Source organism: Salvelinus alpinus, chromosome 27 (genome assembly GCF_045679555.1).
Source record: "Salvelinus alpinus chromosome 27, SLU_Salpinus.1, whole genome shotgun sequence".
Lineage (NCBI taxonomy): Eukaryota > Metazoa > Chordata > Actinopteri > Salmoniformes > Salmonidae > Salvelinus > Salvelinus alpinus.
Window position 1 is genome coordinate 45,580,690 of NC_092112.1, and position 17,211 is coordinate 45,597,900.

The 17,211-nt window shown below is 42.2% G+C and overlaps 1 protein-coding gene across 5 annotated transcripts in view; it reads left to right on the forward strand.

Annotated features, from left to right (window-relative positions):
• The window catches only part of LOC139556650 (utrophin-like), a 185,734-nt gene that overhangs the window by 118,291 nt on the left and 50,232 nt on the right, over window positions 1–17,211 (forward strand). For all 5 annotated transcript variants that reach the window (XM_071370862.1, XM_071370857.1, XM_071370858.1 and 2 more), the window contains exons 10-13: window positions 10,238–10,312; window positions 11,646–11,847; window positions 11,971–12,056; window positions 13,560–13,717. In XM_071370862.1, coding sequence (XP_071226963.1) covers window positions 10,238–10,312; window positions 11,646–11,847; window positions 11,971–12,056; window positions 13,560–13,717 — 521 coding nt within the window. The remainder of the gene's footprint in view (window positions 1–10,237; window positions 10,313–11,645; window positions 11,848–11,970; window positions 12,057–13,559; window positions 13,718–17,211) is intronic.

Consider the following 17,211-nt stretch of genomic DNA (forward strand, 5'->3'; position numbering starts at 1 on the left):
AGAAAGGGCGGTCCCTATACATTTTGTGGTTTTATAATGGCTGGGATTGTGCAATAGACTCCATTCAAAACGTGATGACGTACAGACACCCAGAGGAAGACGTAGGCAGTGTCGGTTTCTTCATAGCATTCACTGTCGCCTTAAAAACAGACTCCAGATCAGGGGTAAAAATTTCTGAAATCTGACCCCTGTCATGAAAAGTGCTGTAGATATTGTTCTGTACCACTCAGAGACAAAATTCCAACTTCTATAGAAACTAGAAGGTGTTTTCTATCCAATAATAACAATAATATGCATATTGTACGATCAAGAATTTAGCACGAGGCAGTTTAATTTGGAGACCCAAATATGCTAATGCGGAACAGCACCCCCTATAGTTGCAAGAATAACTCCAAAAAGTTTTGGGACACTAAAGTCCATGGAGAATAAGAGCCCCTCATCATAGCTGCCCACCCCGCTGAGGCTAGGAAATACTGTCACCACCGATACATCTCCGATAATTGAGAATTTCAATAAGCAATTTTCTACAGCTGGCCATGCTTTCCACCTGGCTACCCCTACCCCGGCCAACAGCTCTGCACCCCTCGCAGCAACTTGCCCAAGCCGCCCCCCACCAGCTTCTCCTTCACCCAAATCCAGATAGCTGATGTTTTGAAAGAGCTGCAAAATCTGGATCCCTACAAATCAGCTGGACTAGACAATCTGGACCCACTCTTTCTAAAAGTATCTGCCAAAATTGTTGCAACCCCTATTACTAGCCTATTCAACCTCTCTTTTGTATCATCTGAGATCCCTAAAGATTGGAAAGCTGCCGCGGTCATCCCCCTCTTCAAAGAGGGAGACACTCTAGACCCAAACTGTTACAGACCTATATCCATCCTGCCCTGCCCTGCCTTTCTAAAGTCTTCAAAAGCCAAGATAACAAACAGATCATCGACCGTTTCGAATCCTAACATACCTTCTCCACTATGCAATCTAGATTCCGAGCTGGTCACGGGTGCACCTTAGCCACGCTCAAGGTCCTAAACGATACCATAACCGCCATAGATAAAATACAGTACTGTGCAGCCGTTTTCATTGATCTGGCCAAGGCTTCTGTCAATCACCGCATTCTTATCGGCAGACTCAATAGCCTTGGTTTCTCAAATGAATGCCTCGCCTGGTTCACCAACTACTTCTCAGATAGAATTCAGTGTGTCAAATTGGAGGGCCTGTTGTCCGGACCTCTGGCAGTCTCCATGGGTGTGCCACAGGGTTCAATTCTCGGGCAGACTCTTTTCTCTGTACATATCAATGATGTCGCTATTTATCCACCGCATAGGTAGCTTTCGAAAAACCGACAAAATATAGATATAATTAGTCACTAACCAAGAAACAACTTCATCAGATGACAGTCTTATAACATGTTACACAATACATTTATGTTTTGTTCGAAAAATGTGCATACTTGAGGTATAAATCATAGTTTTACATTGCAGCTACAATCACAAATAGCACCGAAGCAACCAGAATAATTACAGAGAGCAATGTGAAATATATAAATACTCATCATAAAACATTTATGAAAAATACATGGTGTACAGCAAATGAAAGATAAACATCTTGTGAATCCAGCCAATGTTTCAAATTTTTTAAGTGATTTACAGCGAAAACACAATATAGAAATATATTAGCTTACCACAATAGCCAAACACACAACCGCATTCATTCACCGCAAAGATAGCATTCGCAAAAACCAGCAAAAGATATACAATTAATCACTAACCTTGACCAACTTCATCAGATGACAGTCTTATATCATCATGTTACACAAAACATTTATGTTTTGTTTGAAAATGTGCATATTTAGAGCTGAAAACCATGGTTATACATTGTGAAAATGTAGCAACTTTTTCCCAGAATGTCCGGATATATTTCTGACACTAACCTAATCTGACCAAATAACTCATCATAAACTTTACTAAAAAATACATGTTGGATAGCAAATGAAAGATACACTAGTTCTTAATGCAACCGCCGTGTTAGATTTTTTAAATTAACTTTACCATAACAAACAGCTTACGTTATAGCGAGACAGCGCTCGCAAAAAGTGTGGATAATAGGACTAAACATTTTCCACAGAAATACGAAATAACATCATAAATTGCTCTTACTTTTGCTGAGCTTCCATCAGAATCTTGTACAAGGAGTCCTAGGTCCAGAATAAATCGTTGTTTGGTTTTAGAATGTCCTTCTCTCCTGTCGAATTAGCAACCTTAGCTAGCCATGTGGCGCGAACATGTCCATCTCCTCTCGACGCATAGAACGGAAAACTCCAAAAGACCCATTAACCTGTTATGGCTGCAGCCCGACGCCGGTACACCTATGACAACATCCAGCTCAAGTGCACGGCGCGAAATTCAAAATCTATTTTTTTTTTATATTTAACTTTCACACATTAACAAGTCCAATACAGCATTTGAAAGATAAACATCTTGTCAATCCAGCCAACATGTCCGATTTTTTTAATGTTTTACAGAGAAAACACCACATATATTTATGTTAGCTCACCACCAAATAAAAAAGGAGGACAGACATTTTTCACAGCACAAGTAGGATGCAAGTAGCATGCACAAGCCAACCTAACTAACCTAGAACCAACCTAAATAACCTAGAAAAAACTACCTCAGATGACAGTCCTATAACATGTTACACAATAAATCTATGTTTTGTTCAAAAAATGTGCATATTTTAGCTATAAATCAGTTTTACATTACTGCTACCATCATAGCTACAGTCAGAAATCGCACGGGAGTAGCCAGAGAAAATACAGACACCAACGTCAACTACTAATTACACATCATAAAACATTTCAGAACAATATATGGTGGATAGCTAATGAAAGACAAAGATCTTGTGAATAGAGCCAATATTTCAGATTTTTCAAGTGTTTTACAGCGAAAACACAATATATCGTTATATTAGCTTACTACAATAGCTAGCACACAGCAGCATTGATTCTAGTCAAACGGTAGCATAGCACAGTTCGACAGATATATGAAAAAGCATCCCAAATTGGGTCCTTATCTTTGTTGATCTTCCATCAGAATGTTCTCCAAGGGGTCCTTTGTTCAGAAATGTCTTTATTTCGATCCAGAACGAACAATTTCCCTCTTGAATTAGCAAGCACACTGGCAGTGCGACGCTAACCTCTCCATCTTGAAAAAATTATTGCGTCGCATCACGTCTAAAGTCCAGAATACATTTCAATAATATAATTAAAGTATATTGAAAAAACATACTTTAGGATGATATTGTGACATGTATCAAATAAAATCGAAGCCAGAGATCATATTCACCTATAACGACGGTTTTCCAGGAGGCTACTCCAGATCCAACTTCGCGCCTTCCAAAAAAAATTAAGTGCGCACTTCTCACTCCAAGAGGTTGTATACAATCCCTGACCGAGATAATCAAGTGATTTCTTCTCTCACTTCCGCATGACACCCAGAGGAAGGCGTATGACGTGTTTCTACAGTCCTAAGTGACATGCCCTTTTATAGACAAGGGCTTGAAAAGCGACATCGATTTTGGAAATCTCACTTCCGGATAGGAAATGGGCTGTAAAAATTGTTCTGTTCCACTTAGAGAAATAATTAAAACGGTTTTAGAAACTAGAGACTGTTTTCTATCCAATAGTAATAATAATATGCATATTGTAAGAGCAAAAATTGATTAAGAGGCCGTTTGAAAATTTGCACATATTTTCCAGTTTTTCAATACGCCCCCTGCAGCCATAACAAGTTAAACGTTAACCTTTCACGGCTACTAACCCCGGATCCGGGAGCACCCCCCACCCCCCACACACTGATTAGCATAGATAGCATAGCTTCACAAGTAGATAGTAGCATCTAAATATCATTAAATCACAAGTCCAAGACACCAGATGAACGATACAGATCTTGTGAATAAAGCCACCATTTCAGATTTTTAAAATGTTTTACAGGGAAGACAAAATATGTAAATCTATTAGCTAAACACGTTAGCAAAATACACCACTATTCTAACTCCATCAGTTTCTTACTCCTTCAGGTGCTATCACCAATTCGGCTCAACTAAGATATTGATAGCCAATAACCTATAAAAAAAACCATCAGATGACAGTCTGATAACATATTCATGGTATAGGATAGTTTTTGTTAGAAAAAAGTGCATATTTCAGGTAGAAATCACAGTTTACAATTGCACCGACCATCACAAATCCACTAGAATTACTAGATAGAGCAACGTGTATGACCAATTTACTCATCATAAAACATTTCATAAAAATAGACAAAGCATAGCAATGGAAAGACCCAGTTCTTGTGATTTCAGACCATATTTCAGATTTTCTAAGCGTTTTTCAGCGAAAACACAATAAATCGATAAGTTAGCATACTACATGTTCCAACGTTACCAGAGCATCGATTCCAGCCAAAGAGCGCTATAACGTAACCACCGCCAAAAGATATTAATTTTTTCACTAACCTTCTCAGAATTCTTCCGATGACACTCCTGTAACATCATTTTACAACATACATATACAGTTTGTTCGAAAAGGTGCATATTTAGCCATACAAAACCGTGGTTACACAATGAAAATACTAGGAAATCAAGCCTCAATATGTCTGACGTCATCTATCAGAGTGATCTAGTTTAATTAAAAGCTAATCATATACTTGACTAAAAAATACAGGGTAGACAGGAATCGAAAGACAAATTAGTTCTTAATGCAACCGCTGATTTACATTTTTAAAATTATCCTTACTTTTCAATACAGGGTTCGCCAAGTGAAGCTATACCAAACAAAATGGCGATATATGCGTTTAAAATATTTCGACAGAAACACGGTTTATCATATTAAATATTGCTTACTTTGAGCTGATCTTCCATCATATTCTTGGGCAATGTATCCTTTCTATGTTATAAACGTCTTTTGGTCGATAGATGTCCTCTGTCCTTCGAAATGTCCATCACCAACGACCGACACCCTAAAACGTGTCCAAACTTTCAGAGTGCACGACAAAGAAATTCCTCAAAATCGCACTAAACGGATATAAATTGATATAAAACGGTTAAAATTCACTACATTATGATGTTTTTAACAACTATAACGACTGAAAACATGACCGGAGAAATACTGCTGGTTAGAAAACGATTTGGAACGAGGCAGGTCCGATGGCCTTCACGCTTGAGGCGCACGTTGAGAAAGGGGGGTCTCTGTACATTTTTGTCATTTATAATGGCTGTGAACGTCCCATCGACTTCATTGAAAACGTGATGACGTACAGACACCCAGAGGAAGACGTAGGCAGTGTCGGTTTCTTCATAGCATTCACTGTGGCCTTATAAACAGACCCCAGATCAGAGGTAAAAATTTCTGAAATCTGAACCCTGTCATGAAAAGTGCTGTAGAAATTGTTCTGTACCACTCAGAGACAAAATTTCAACTCCTATAGAAACTATAGACTGTTTTCTATCCAATAATAACAATAATATGCATATTGTACGATCAAGAATTTAGCACGAGGCAGTTTAATTTGGAGACACAAATATGCTAATGCGGAACAGCACCCCCTATAGTTCCAAGAAGTTAAATAAACTGATGAAACTCGGTTGAAAAAACCTACTTTATGATGTTTTTCTAATATGTATCAAATAAAAACAAAGCCGGAGATATTAGCCGTGTATACCGAACGCTTATCAGAAGATAAGATATGTCATTCCAAAAGCTCTTGTTCGACCTCAGATCAAGCTAGACACTGCTGCCTGTTGACATCTAGTGGAAGGCGTATGCAGTGCATGCAAATCCATAAATATAAAGCAATTCAATAGGCAGGCCCTGGAACAGAGCATCGATTTCAGATTTCTCACTTCCTGACAGGAAGTTTGCTGCAAAATGAGTTCTGTTTTACTCACAGATATAAATCAAACGGTTTTAGAAACTAGAGAGTGTTTTCTATCCAATAGTAATAATAATATGCATATTGTACGAGCAAGAATTGAGTACGAGGCAGTTTAATTTGGGAACGATTTTTTACAAAGTGAAAATAGCACCCCCCTATTGACAAAAGGTTTTAAATTGGGCACGATTTTTTCCCAAAGTGAATATAGCGCGGAGAATAGGACTAAACATTTCACACAAAAATACGAAATAACATCATAAATTGTTCTTACTTTTTGCTGAGCTTCCATCAGAATCTTGTACAAGGAGTCCTTTGTCCAGAATAAATCGTTGTTTGGTTTTAGAATGTCCTTCTCTCCTGTCGAATTAGCAACCTTAGCTAGCCAAGTGGCGCGAAGATGTCCATCTTCACCTAACGCAGAGAACGGAAAACTCCAAAACTCCCGATAAACGTTGAATAATCTGATAAAACTCGATTGAAAAAACATACTTTACGATGATATTATCACATGTATCAAATAAAATCAGAGCCGGAGATATTAGCCTTGTATACCGAACGCTTTTCAGAAGGCAATCTGGGGTTCCTTCTCGCGCCTTCGAAGACAATGAAATTTCCAGACCTGTCACTCCAAAAGCTCTTATTCGACCTCAGATCAAGCTAGACACCCCATTCCACCTCCCACTGCCTCGTGACATCTAGTGGAAGGCGTATGAAGTGCATGTATATCCATAGATTTCAGGCAATTGAATAGGAAGGCCCTGGAACAGAGCCTCGATTTCAGATTTTTCACTTCCTGTCAGGAAGTTTGCTGCAAAATGAGTTCTGTTTTACTCACCGATATAATTCAAACGGTTTTAGAAACTTGAGAGTGTTTTCTATCCAATAGTAATAATAATATGCATATTGTATGATCTAGAATGGAGTACGAGGCAGTTTAATTTCGGCATGATTTTTTCCAAAGTGGAAACAGCGCCTCCATATTGACAAGAAGTTAACAAACCTCCAAACGAGCTTCAATGCCAGACGACACTCGTTCCGCGGCCTCCAACTGCTCTTTAAATGCTAGTAAAACTAAATGCATGCTCTTCAACCGATTGCTGCCCGCACCAGCCCGCCCGTCCAGCATCACTACTCTGGACGGTTCTGACTTAGAATATGTGGACATCTACAAATACCTATGTGTCTGGTTAGACTGTAAACTCTCCTTCCAGACTCACGTTAAGCATCTCCAATCCAAAATTAAATCTAGATTTGGCTTCCTATTTCGCAACAATGCGTCCTTCACTCATGCTGCCAATCATACCCTTGTAAAACTGACTATCCTACTGATCCTTGACTTTGGCAATGTCATTTACAAAATAGCCTCCAACACTCTACTCAGCAAATTGGTGCCATCCGTTTTGTCACCAAAGCCCCATATACTACACACCACTGTGACCTGTATGCTCTCGTTGGCTTGCCCTCGCTAAATATTCGTCACCAAACCCACTAGCTCCAGGTCATCTATAAGTCTTTACTATGTAAATCCTCACCTTATCTCAGCTCACTGGTCACCATAGCAACACCCACCCGTAGCATGTGCTCCAGCAGGTATATTTCACCGGTCACCCCCAAAGCCAACACCTCCTTTGGCCACCTTTCCTTCCAGTTCTCTGTTGCCAATGACTGGAATGAATTGCAAAAATCACTGAAGCTGGAGACTTAGATCTCCCTCACTAACTTTAAGCATCAGTTGTCAGAGCAGCTTACCAATCACTGTACCTGTACACAGCCCATCTGTAAATTGCACACCCAACTACCTCATCCCTATCTCATTTTTTTGTTGTTGCTCTTTTGCACCCCAGTATCTCTACTTGCACATCATCATCTACACATCTTTCACCAGTGTTAATGCTAAATAGTAATTATTATTTTGTCACTATGGCCTATTTATTGCCTTACCTCCCTAACCTTACTACATTTGCACACACTGTACATAGATTTTTTTATTGTGTTATTGATTACGTTTGTTTATCCCATGTGTAACTCTGTGTCGTTGTTTTTGTCGCACTGCTTCGCTTTATCTTGGCCAGGTCGTAGTTGTAAATGAGAACTTGTTCTCAACTGGCCTACCTGGTTAAATAAAGGTTAAATAAATTAATACATACAGTGGGGAGAACAAGTATTTGATACATTGCCGATTTTGCAGGTTTTCCTACTTACAAAGCATGTAGAGGTCTGTAATTTTTATCATAGGTACACTTCAACTATGAGAGACGGAATCTAAAACAAAAATCCAGAAAATCACATTGTATGATTTTTAAGTAATTAATTTGCATTTTATTGCATGACATAAGTATTTGATACATCAGAAAAGCAGTACTTAATATTTGGTACAGAAACCTTTGTTTGCAATTACAGAGATCATACGTTTCCTGTAGTTCTTGACTAGGTTTGCACACACTGCAGCAGGGATTTTGGCCCACTCCTCCCTACAGATCTTCTCCAGATCCTTCAGGTTTCGGGGCTGTCGCTGGGCAATACGGACTTTCAGCTCCCTCCAAAGATTTTCTATTGGGTTCAGGTCTGGAGACTGGCTAGGCCACTCCAGGACCTTGAGATGCTTCTTACGGAGCCACTCCTTAGTTGCCATGGCTGTGTGCTTCGTGTCGTTGTCATGCTGGAAGACCCAGCCACGACCCATCTTCAATGCTCTTACTGAGGGAAGGAGGTTGTTGGCCAAGATCTCGCGATACATGGCCCCATCCATCCTCCCCTCAATACGGTGCAGTCGTCCTGTCCCCTTTGCAGAAAAGCATCCCCAAAGAATGATGTTTCCACCTCCATGCTTCACGGTTGGGATGGTGTTCTTGGGGTTGTACTCATACTTCTTCTTCCTCCAAACACGGCGAGTGGAGTTAGACCAAAAAGCTCTATTTTTGTCTCATCAGACCACATGACCTTCTCCCATTCCTCCTCTGGATCATCCAGATGGTCATTGGCAAACTTCAGACAGGCCTGGACATGCACTGGCTTAAGCAGGGGGACCTTGCGTGCGCTGCAGGATTTTAATCCATGACGGCGTAGTGTGTTACTAATGGTTTTCTTTGAGACTGTGGTCCCAGCTCTCTTCAGGTCATTGACCAGGTCCTGCCGTGTAGTTCTGGGCTGATCCCTCACCTTCTTCATGATCATTGATGCCCCACGAGGTGAAATCTTGCATGGAGCCCCAGACCGAGGGTGATTGACCGTCATCTTGAACTTCTTCCATTTTCTAATAATTGCGCCAACAGTTGTTTCCTTCTCACCAAGCTGCTTGCCTATTGTCCTGTAGCCCATCCCAGCCTTGTGCAGGTCTACAATTTTATCCCTGATGTCCTTACACAGCTCTCTGGTCTTGGCCATTGTGGAGAGGTTGGAATCTGTTTGATTGAGTGTGTGGACAGGTGTCTTTCATACAGGTAACGAGTTCAAACAGGTGCAGTTAATACAGGTAATGAGTGGAGAACAGGAGGGCTTCTTAAAGAAAAACTAACAGGTCTGTGAGAGCCGGAATTCTTACTGGTTGGTAGGTGATCAAATACTTATGTCATGCAATAAAATGCAAATTAATTATTTAAAAATCATACAATGTGATTTTCTGGATTTTTGTTTTAGATTCCGTCTCTCACAGTTGAAGTGTACCTATGATAAAAATTACAGACCTCTACATGCTTTGTAAGTAGGAAAACCTGCAAAATCGGCAGTGTATCAAATACTTGTTCTCCCCACTGTATATAAAATCACAAAAATCACCAAAAAAATCACTTTCACCTCACACACATTTTACACCATGGAGTAGCTCCAAAGTTCTCTCTCTCACCTTTTCTTTCTCCCTCTCTCTCTCGCTCTCTCTCTCACACACACACACACATACATGCACACACACTCACATTCTCCCACTCCCACTGACTGTAACATCCAAATTCATGTTGTCATGCCATTGCGGTGGCGAGTGTGATTGTTCTTTAATGAGCTGATGGATCAGTACTAAACTGTGGAACTCTGGGAACATTTCCTGAAGGCCAACACTCAACAAATAGGACTCTACTCCTCCGAGAGAGGACTCACTAACCCAATTACCCGTCATTTCCAGCCATCCCTGTGTGACCACATATAAATTACACGACAGCACATTTTTCTCAACAGGTTTCCAGTTTGACATGATTATTTTATGTCTCCCCGCCTTTCCAGTTATTTTATGCCCATGTGTCAGATCGCTATTTTATATTCTGTATGATGTATTTCCTCCCTCTGGTTTCTCTCTTTCTATCTTTCTCTCTCTCTTTTTTTAGCCGACCTAAACAACGTGAGATTTTCCGCTTACAGAACAGCCATGAAAATCCGCAGGCTACAGAAAGCACTAGGCTGTAAGTGTCCTTTTCTATACACTCACACACACCTATGCTAAATGTCTTCAGGCTGTAGAGATTCATGTGCCGTCAGAATCTTCTCCCTCCTCACCTGTTCACAACATAGTCCAGGTGCAAGGCATCAGATGCCTTAATGACCTGATCTACTGCCAAACAGTTTGGATCTAGTCTGACATGGACTGGCATATTTTGAAGTATGTCCATCCCACTTTGCAGGTGTGTGCGTGTGTGTATGTGATTGAGTTTGTGTGTGCCTGTAAGTGTGTACATCATTTTGTTTAGCTGAGAATCCACCTGTGCCTTGTCTGTTTCATTCTATAAGGGATCAAATTGTCTTCTACAATAACCAGCTGGCTATAGCTATCATTGTGTTAGTTGTTCCCTGTTGGTGTGTGGCAGTGCAGAGATATGATCACCTGTTCCTCTGGGTACTGTCTGTACCTTGCTGCTGGGACTGAGCCAGGCTCTCTACCATAATTACCCAGGTGTTTATGTTATTAAGAGCGCTCCAACTAATACCCCAAACTTCACGCCGTTACTTTCTTATTTCGCTGTCTGCTTTCTGTCGTGCTGTGGGTGGGTGAGGATGGGTAGGTGTTTGTCGTGCTGAGAGTAGGTGACAGAGTGTGTGTGTGTGTTCAGCGTCTGGTAGTTCTATGCAAGGAGCAGTGTGTGTGTTAATGAGTTTAGATGATTCAGGCTCTTTGGGTTCATCTCATATTGCATTCTAATACTTTGCCTCTATTTGCTTGTGATGATGAGATGAGAGCTCCTAGTACAACTGAGTGATTTGGACCAGAGGCATTCCAATTCAATTTCACCCATTAGATTACGAGTCGAAGCCTGAAGCATAGACACAGGATCTGTATTTATTAGTTATTACTCTGGCTTAATGTGAGCTCTGAAACATACAGTGAGTGAGGAAGGAGAGTAAGAGAGAGGGATGAGAGAGAGAGGGAACGAGTCGGTATATTTTCCTCAAACACCTGGTGTTTTGTTTTTCCTCCATGGACCCCCACTGTGAGACGTGTGTGTTTGTGTGTGTGTCTCCCACACACACTCAGACAGCAATATTCCCCTTAAACGGCTAATTAGGTTAACTCTGAGCCGTGTGCTGCAGTAGCTGTAACAGAAATTGGTTGGCCTGCCACCCTGGTGTCACACCAATGTCTACAGCCACCTCATATCCTGTCTACGGCCTTGTTGTGACATTCCAGCCATCTGTAATTTGCAGTGGCAGTTTCCACTGTTCTTCAGCATTTTATAATACCCTTTGTTGTAATTGAGTGGGCTTAGTAAACAACTTTGGGAAATCCCTCCCTCCATCCAGTGGACCTGTTGGACCTGAACGTGGCCCAGAGCACCTTCGAACAACACAAGCTTACCCAGAATGCCCAGCTGCTGACAGTGCCTGACGTGATCAACTGTCTGACATCCATCTATGACGGGCTGGAGCAGCAGCACAAGGACCTGGTCAACGTTCCGCTGTGTGTCGACATGTGTCTCAACTGGCTGCTAAATGTCTATGACACGTACGTCGACACACACGTTGACACACACGTTATATTCATGTATTAAACACACACACACCCCTTGTAGAATTTGTATTTATTTTATTTTCTCTTCTTGTGTATTTGTGTTCCCTCACTCTGTAGTGGACGCAGTGGGAAGATTCGTGTCCTGTCCATGAAGATAGGATTGCTCTCGCTCTCCAAAGGCCATCTGGAGGAGAAATACAAATGTAAGTACCAACCATCGCACAAAACCTCTTTCACACACATAACGCACCCAGAAACACTCAAACGCACACAAAGTGAAGTCATACAACTTTATCGCTCACTTTGACACACACCCACGCCCTGAGGTGAATTGAGAACAGCCCTGTGGTGAGCATTGTAGTGTTCTCCGTGCCAGTGTATCCCATAATGCCCTCTGCCAGGCTGTAATCCCAGCTCAGTTACCCAGGGTGACGAGCGGCTGGACCCGTGGCAGAGGACGCCAGTGAATGGCCCGTCTAATTAGATGAGAGACCTCCCACTAGTTTAGTCTTTTTTTTTATTGCAGGGGGATTAGGGATATGGCTGGTGCACTGGGGGAGTGTGCTCTGTTGTTCACCCATTTTTGTGTCCTCGTTTTGTCCTTCAGAGTGGAAATATTAAGTAAGCCTGGGGTTCATGTGATTTTGAGGTCGTTCACAATTATGTCCTACGTAGTGGCTATGAAGGCTTATGAAGCTGAAACGCATGGCTGCTCATGAATAAGTACGCTCGGCTCAGGACGTGCACTAACGAAGAAGAGCCATAATTACATCAAGACTGGTTTGCGCACATGCAGACATACACACACGGTATGGTAGAGGCGGCATTACCATTCCACATAATGAGAGCTGACGTCAAGGCAGGGTCTCACACAGAGATCAAAGACATGGCCAGGAACACCAGATAGATAGAAGAGCCACATCTCTCCACCCTACTCTCTATCACCTTTTTCTAGTCTCTACTGTATTTCTCTCTCTCCAACGTTCTCCCTGTATTTTCTTCATCTCTCGCTCTCCATCTCTCTCTCCCTTCATCCCTCATCTCTCTCTCACTGTCTCTGTCTCTCTCTTTCTTTCTCTCTCCTTGTTTGTCCTATCTATGAGTAACAAGGCAGACAGAGCTCTGACAAGAATCAACTGAGCTCTTGTATTCAATTTGGTTTTGTTTTGTTTTATAACTTAAAGAAAAAAAACGTTGGGTGTGTACGTCTAAGAACTCTGTCATCCCTTTTAACAATGGGCAGATGCCCCTTCCTCTCCGCTCAGGGCAGGGGTTGTTGGGAAATTGATTGCTCTCCTGTGATAGAGACAGCGGGAGGAAGGAAAAGGAAGAGAGCGAGGGGAGACGGAGGGAGAGAAAGACTGTTGATTATTTTGGGTTGTATTCTGACAGTGTTGCTCATCTTACCAGGACTCTTCTACTGTACCTCCTCCTCCCCGAGCTCTTAGTGATGACTACCCACATGAAGCTATTAATACACACACTCACACAACACACTGACTCACACAACACGCTGATCAAAAGTGACAGTGGAGTCTTGGATGAGAAACTGTATTTGTGTAGTCTCCTAGCTCAATCACTCAAACACTTTCTTTCTTTCTTTCTTTCTTTCTTTCTTTCTTTCTTTCTTTCTTTCTTTCTTTCTTTCTTTCTTTCTTTCTTTCTTTCTTTCTTTCTTTCTTTCTTTCTTTCTTTCTTTCTTCCAGACCTGTTCAGTCAGGTGGCATCGTCAGGGGATAGGTGTGACCAGAGACAGCTGGGTCTGCTGCTCCATGACGCTATCCAGATACCACGGCAACTAGGAGAGGTCGCCGCCTTCGGAGGGAGCAACATCGAACCCAGTGTCCGGAGCTGCTTCCAACACGTATGTAAACACGTACACCCACACACATGGATGTACGCAGACACACGCGCACACAAGCACACATGCATGCGCACAGGCACTCGCGCACACAAACAAAACACATACACATTGCTCATGAAAGTACAAATATGAACGTTCACGTGGTTGGCCTGTCCTCTAATGTTTCACCGTGGCCACCCAAGCACTTTCCCTGTCTGGCCACCACTCCTGTTGAATGACTTTTCCATCCCTTGGGTTCACATTTTCATTTTTCTCTTTTCCCATGACTCATGTGTCGTCAGTCATAAACTCTGCGGCAGAATTAAATTAGTAAGCAATAAATATCCCAGATTTCGCTGCTCGGGCTCCCAAAATAGTGGGGTGATGGAGCGCGGCTGACATTGGGAATGTCACAGAGTGTAACAGGAGCCGCTACGGACCTGGAGATGTCTTTACTGTCTGTACGTTCTCCTATCGCCTCAACACTCCCCTTCTCTCACTCCTTATCTACCTACAACCTCTTTCCACTCTCTCCCCCATTACACCCTTGCCCCCTTTCCCCGTACACTATATTTGTATTAATTGAGCTTTTATTGTTGTTACTTTTTTATTCACATACTTACTTTCCTATGGTTGTTGCATTGTTGAGTGGTGAACCTGCCAATAAGCATTTCGTTGCACTGTGTACTCCATGTATATCATGTGTACAGTGCATTCAGAAAGTATTCAGACCCCTTGACTTTTTTCAGGTTACAGCCTTATTCTAAATTTGATTCAATAGTTTTTTCCCCCTCATCATTCTACATACAATACCCCATAATGACAAAGCAAAAACTTGTTTTTTAGACATTTTTGCAAATCTATATATATAAAAAAAAAATGAAATATCACATTTGCACACGTATTCAGACCCTTTACTCAGTACTTTGTTGAAGCACCTTTGTCAGAGATTACAGCCTCAAGTCTTCTTGGGTATGACGCTACCATTCTTCTCTGCAGATCCTCTTAAGCTCTGTCAGGTTCAATGGGGAGTGTCGCTGCACAGCTATTTTCAGGTCTCTCCAGAGATGTTTGATCGGGTTCAAGTCTGGGCTCGGCCACTCAAGGACATTCAGAGACTTATCCTGAAGCCAATCCTGCGTTGTCTTGGCTGTGTGCTTAGGGTCGTTGTCCTGTTGAACCTACGCCCCAGTCTGAGGTCCTGAGCGCTCTGGAGCAGGTTTTCATCAAGGCAATGTAATTCGCTCCGTTCATCTTAACCTCAAGCCTGACTAGTCTTCCATTCCCTGCTGCTGAAAAACATCCCCACAGCAAGATGCTGCCACTACCATGCTTCACCATAGGGAGGTGCCAGGTTTTCTCCAGGCGTGACGCTTGGCATTCAGGCCCAAAAGTTCAATCTTGGTTTAATCAGACCAGAGAATCTTGTTTTTCGTGGTCTGAGAGTCCTTTAGGTGCCTTTTGGCAAAGTCCAAACTGGCTGTCATATTTCCTTTTACTGAGGAGTGGCTTCCCTCTGGCCACACTACCATAAAGGCCTGACTGGTGGAGTGCTGCAGAGATGGTTGTCCTTCTGGAAGGTTCTCCCATCTCTACAGAGGAACTCTGGATCTCTCTGACCAAGGCCCTTCTCCCCCTATTGATCAGTTTGGCCAGATGGACAGCTCTAGGAAGAGTCTTGGTGGTCCCAAACTTCTTCCATTTATGAATGATGGAAGCCACTGTGTTCTTGGGGACCTTCAATCCTGCAGAAATGTTTTGATACCCTTCCCCAGATGTGTGCCTCGACCCAATCCTGTCTCAGAGCTCTACAGACAATTCCTTTGACCTCATGGCTTGTTTTTTGCTCTGACATGCACTGTCAACTGTGGGACCTTACATTGACAGGTGTGTGCCTTTCCAAATAATGTCCAATCAATTTAATTTACCACAGACGGACTCCAATCAAGTTGTAAAAACATCAAGGGTGATCAATGGAAACAGGATGCACCTGAGCTCAATTTCGAGTCTCATAGCAAAGGGTCTGAATACTTATGTAAATAAGGTATTTCTGTTTTTTATTTGTAATATATTTGCAAAAATGTTTAAAAACCTGTTTTTGCTTTGTCATTATGGGATATTGTGTGTAGATTGATGAGGGAAAAAAATGATTCAATTAATTTTAGAATAAGGCCGTAACATAACAAAGGGAAGGGGTCTAAATACATTCAGAAGGGTTGGGTTAAATGCGGAAGACACATTTCAGTTGAATGCATTCAGTTGTACAACTGACTAGGTATCACCCTTTCCCTTTCCCTTTGCATATGACAAATAAACAAACTTGAACACACATACACACACACACACACGCACGCACACCATCATCTGCACCACCACCATTACAACGAGACGGTGTGATATTCACGGTACAATTCATAATGCATTAAAGTTCGTGGTGAGAGTGACTGATGGCTCTTGCCTCTTTGCCCAGTAGCCTCTCTCTCTCTCTCTCTCTCTGTCTCGCTCTCTGTCCCTGTGACCTCCCTGTATCAGCCAGCCAGTGAAGAGCCGCCACAGTGCAGTCACCCACTCCATTTGATTGAATGGGGCTGTAATGAATGAGGTGGGGGCCCATAAATACGGCCTGTTCTACGGGCCTTGACCTCCCTTTTTCCACTTTCGCCATCCCTCCATCCTCCCTCCATCCCTACTTCCTTCGGATAATTGATCTGTAAGTGCCGTAACTCTGCCCCTTGGATGACAGGAGGGACTCAGGGATGAGGGAGGGAGGGGGAAACAGACGAGAGAAAGAGAAAACAGGGAGGAAAATGTAGGGAAGGGTTGGTGGTGTCTGCTTTCTGGCTCAATGCCTTGTCACTCCAGAACTGGTTCTCCATGTCTTTCTGTCTGTGTGTGTGTGATCTCAGAGCTGAATCACATATATCTGACATTTAGCCCCAACAGAGGTGCTCAGCTAGAGGTCACTGTAAAAAAACAGAGATCACACACACAGGAAAAGGTTTTGAGCGTTCCCCTCATTGACCAAAACCATGGTGATTCTCAGTTTGTGTGTGCGTGTGAGTATCTTGTGACCTGCGGACAATTTCTTCCCCGAGTCCCGAGAGTTCCCTCTTGGGAGACGTTATATGGACACACCTGGTGCCCAAATTGATGACGTATGTTGCACTGCTGAGAGTCAAGTGGAGACGAATGGATTTGGTTCAGTCAGTCGTCCAGAAGAGCCCTTCCAAATAGCTAGTTTATGCTGGCAACAACAGCAACATGGCGCTAGTAAAAACTATAAAAGAAAGTGATGTTTATTTCAAATCAAATTACATTTTATTGGTCACATACACATGGTTAGCAGATGTTATTTCGAGTGTAGCGAAATGCTTGTGGTTCTAGTTTCCGACAGTGCAGCAATATCTAACATGTAATCTAACAATTCCACAACAACTACCTAATACCCACAAATCTAAGTAAAGGAATGTGTCACGTTCACTGTCTTCAAACTCCCTGTCATAAATGAGCCAAGG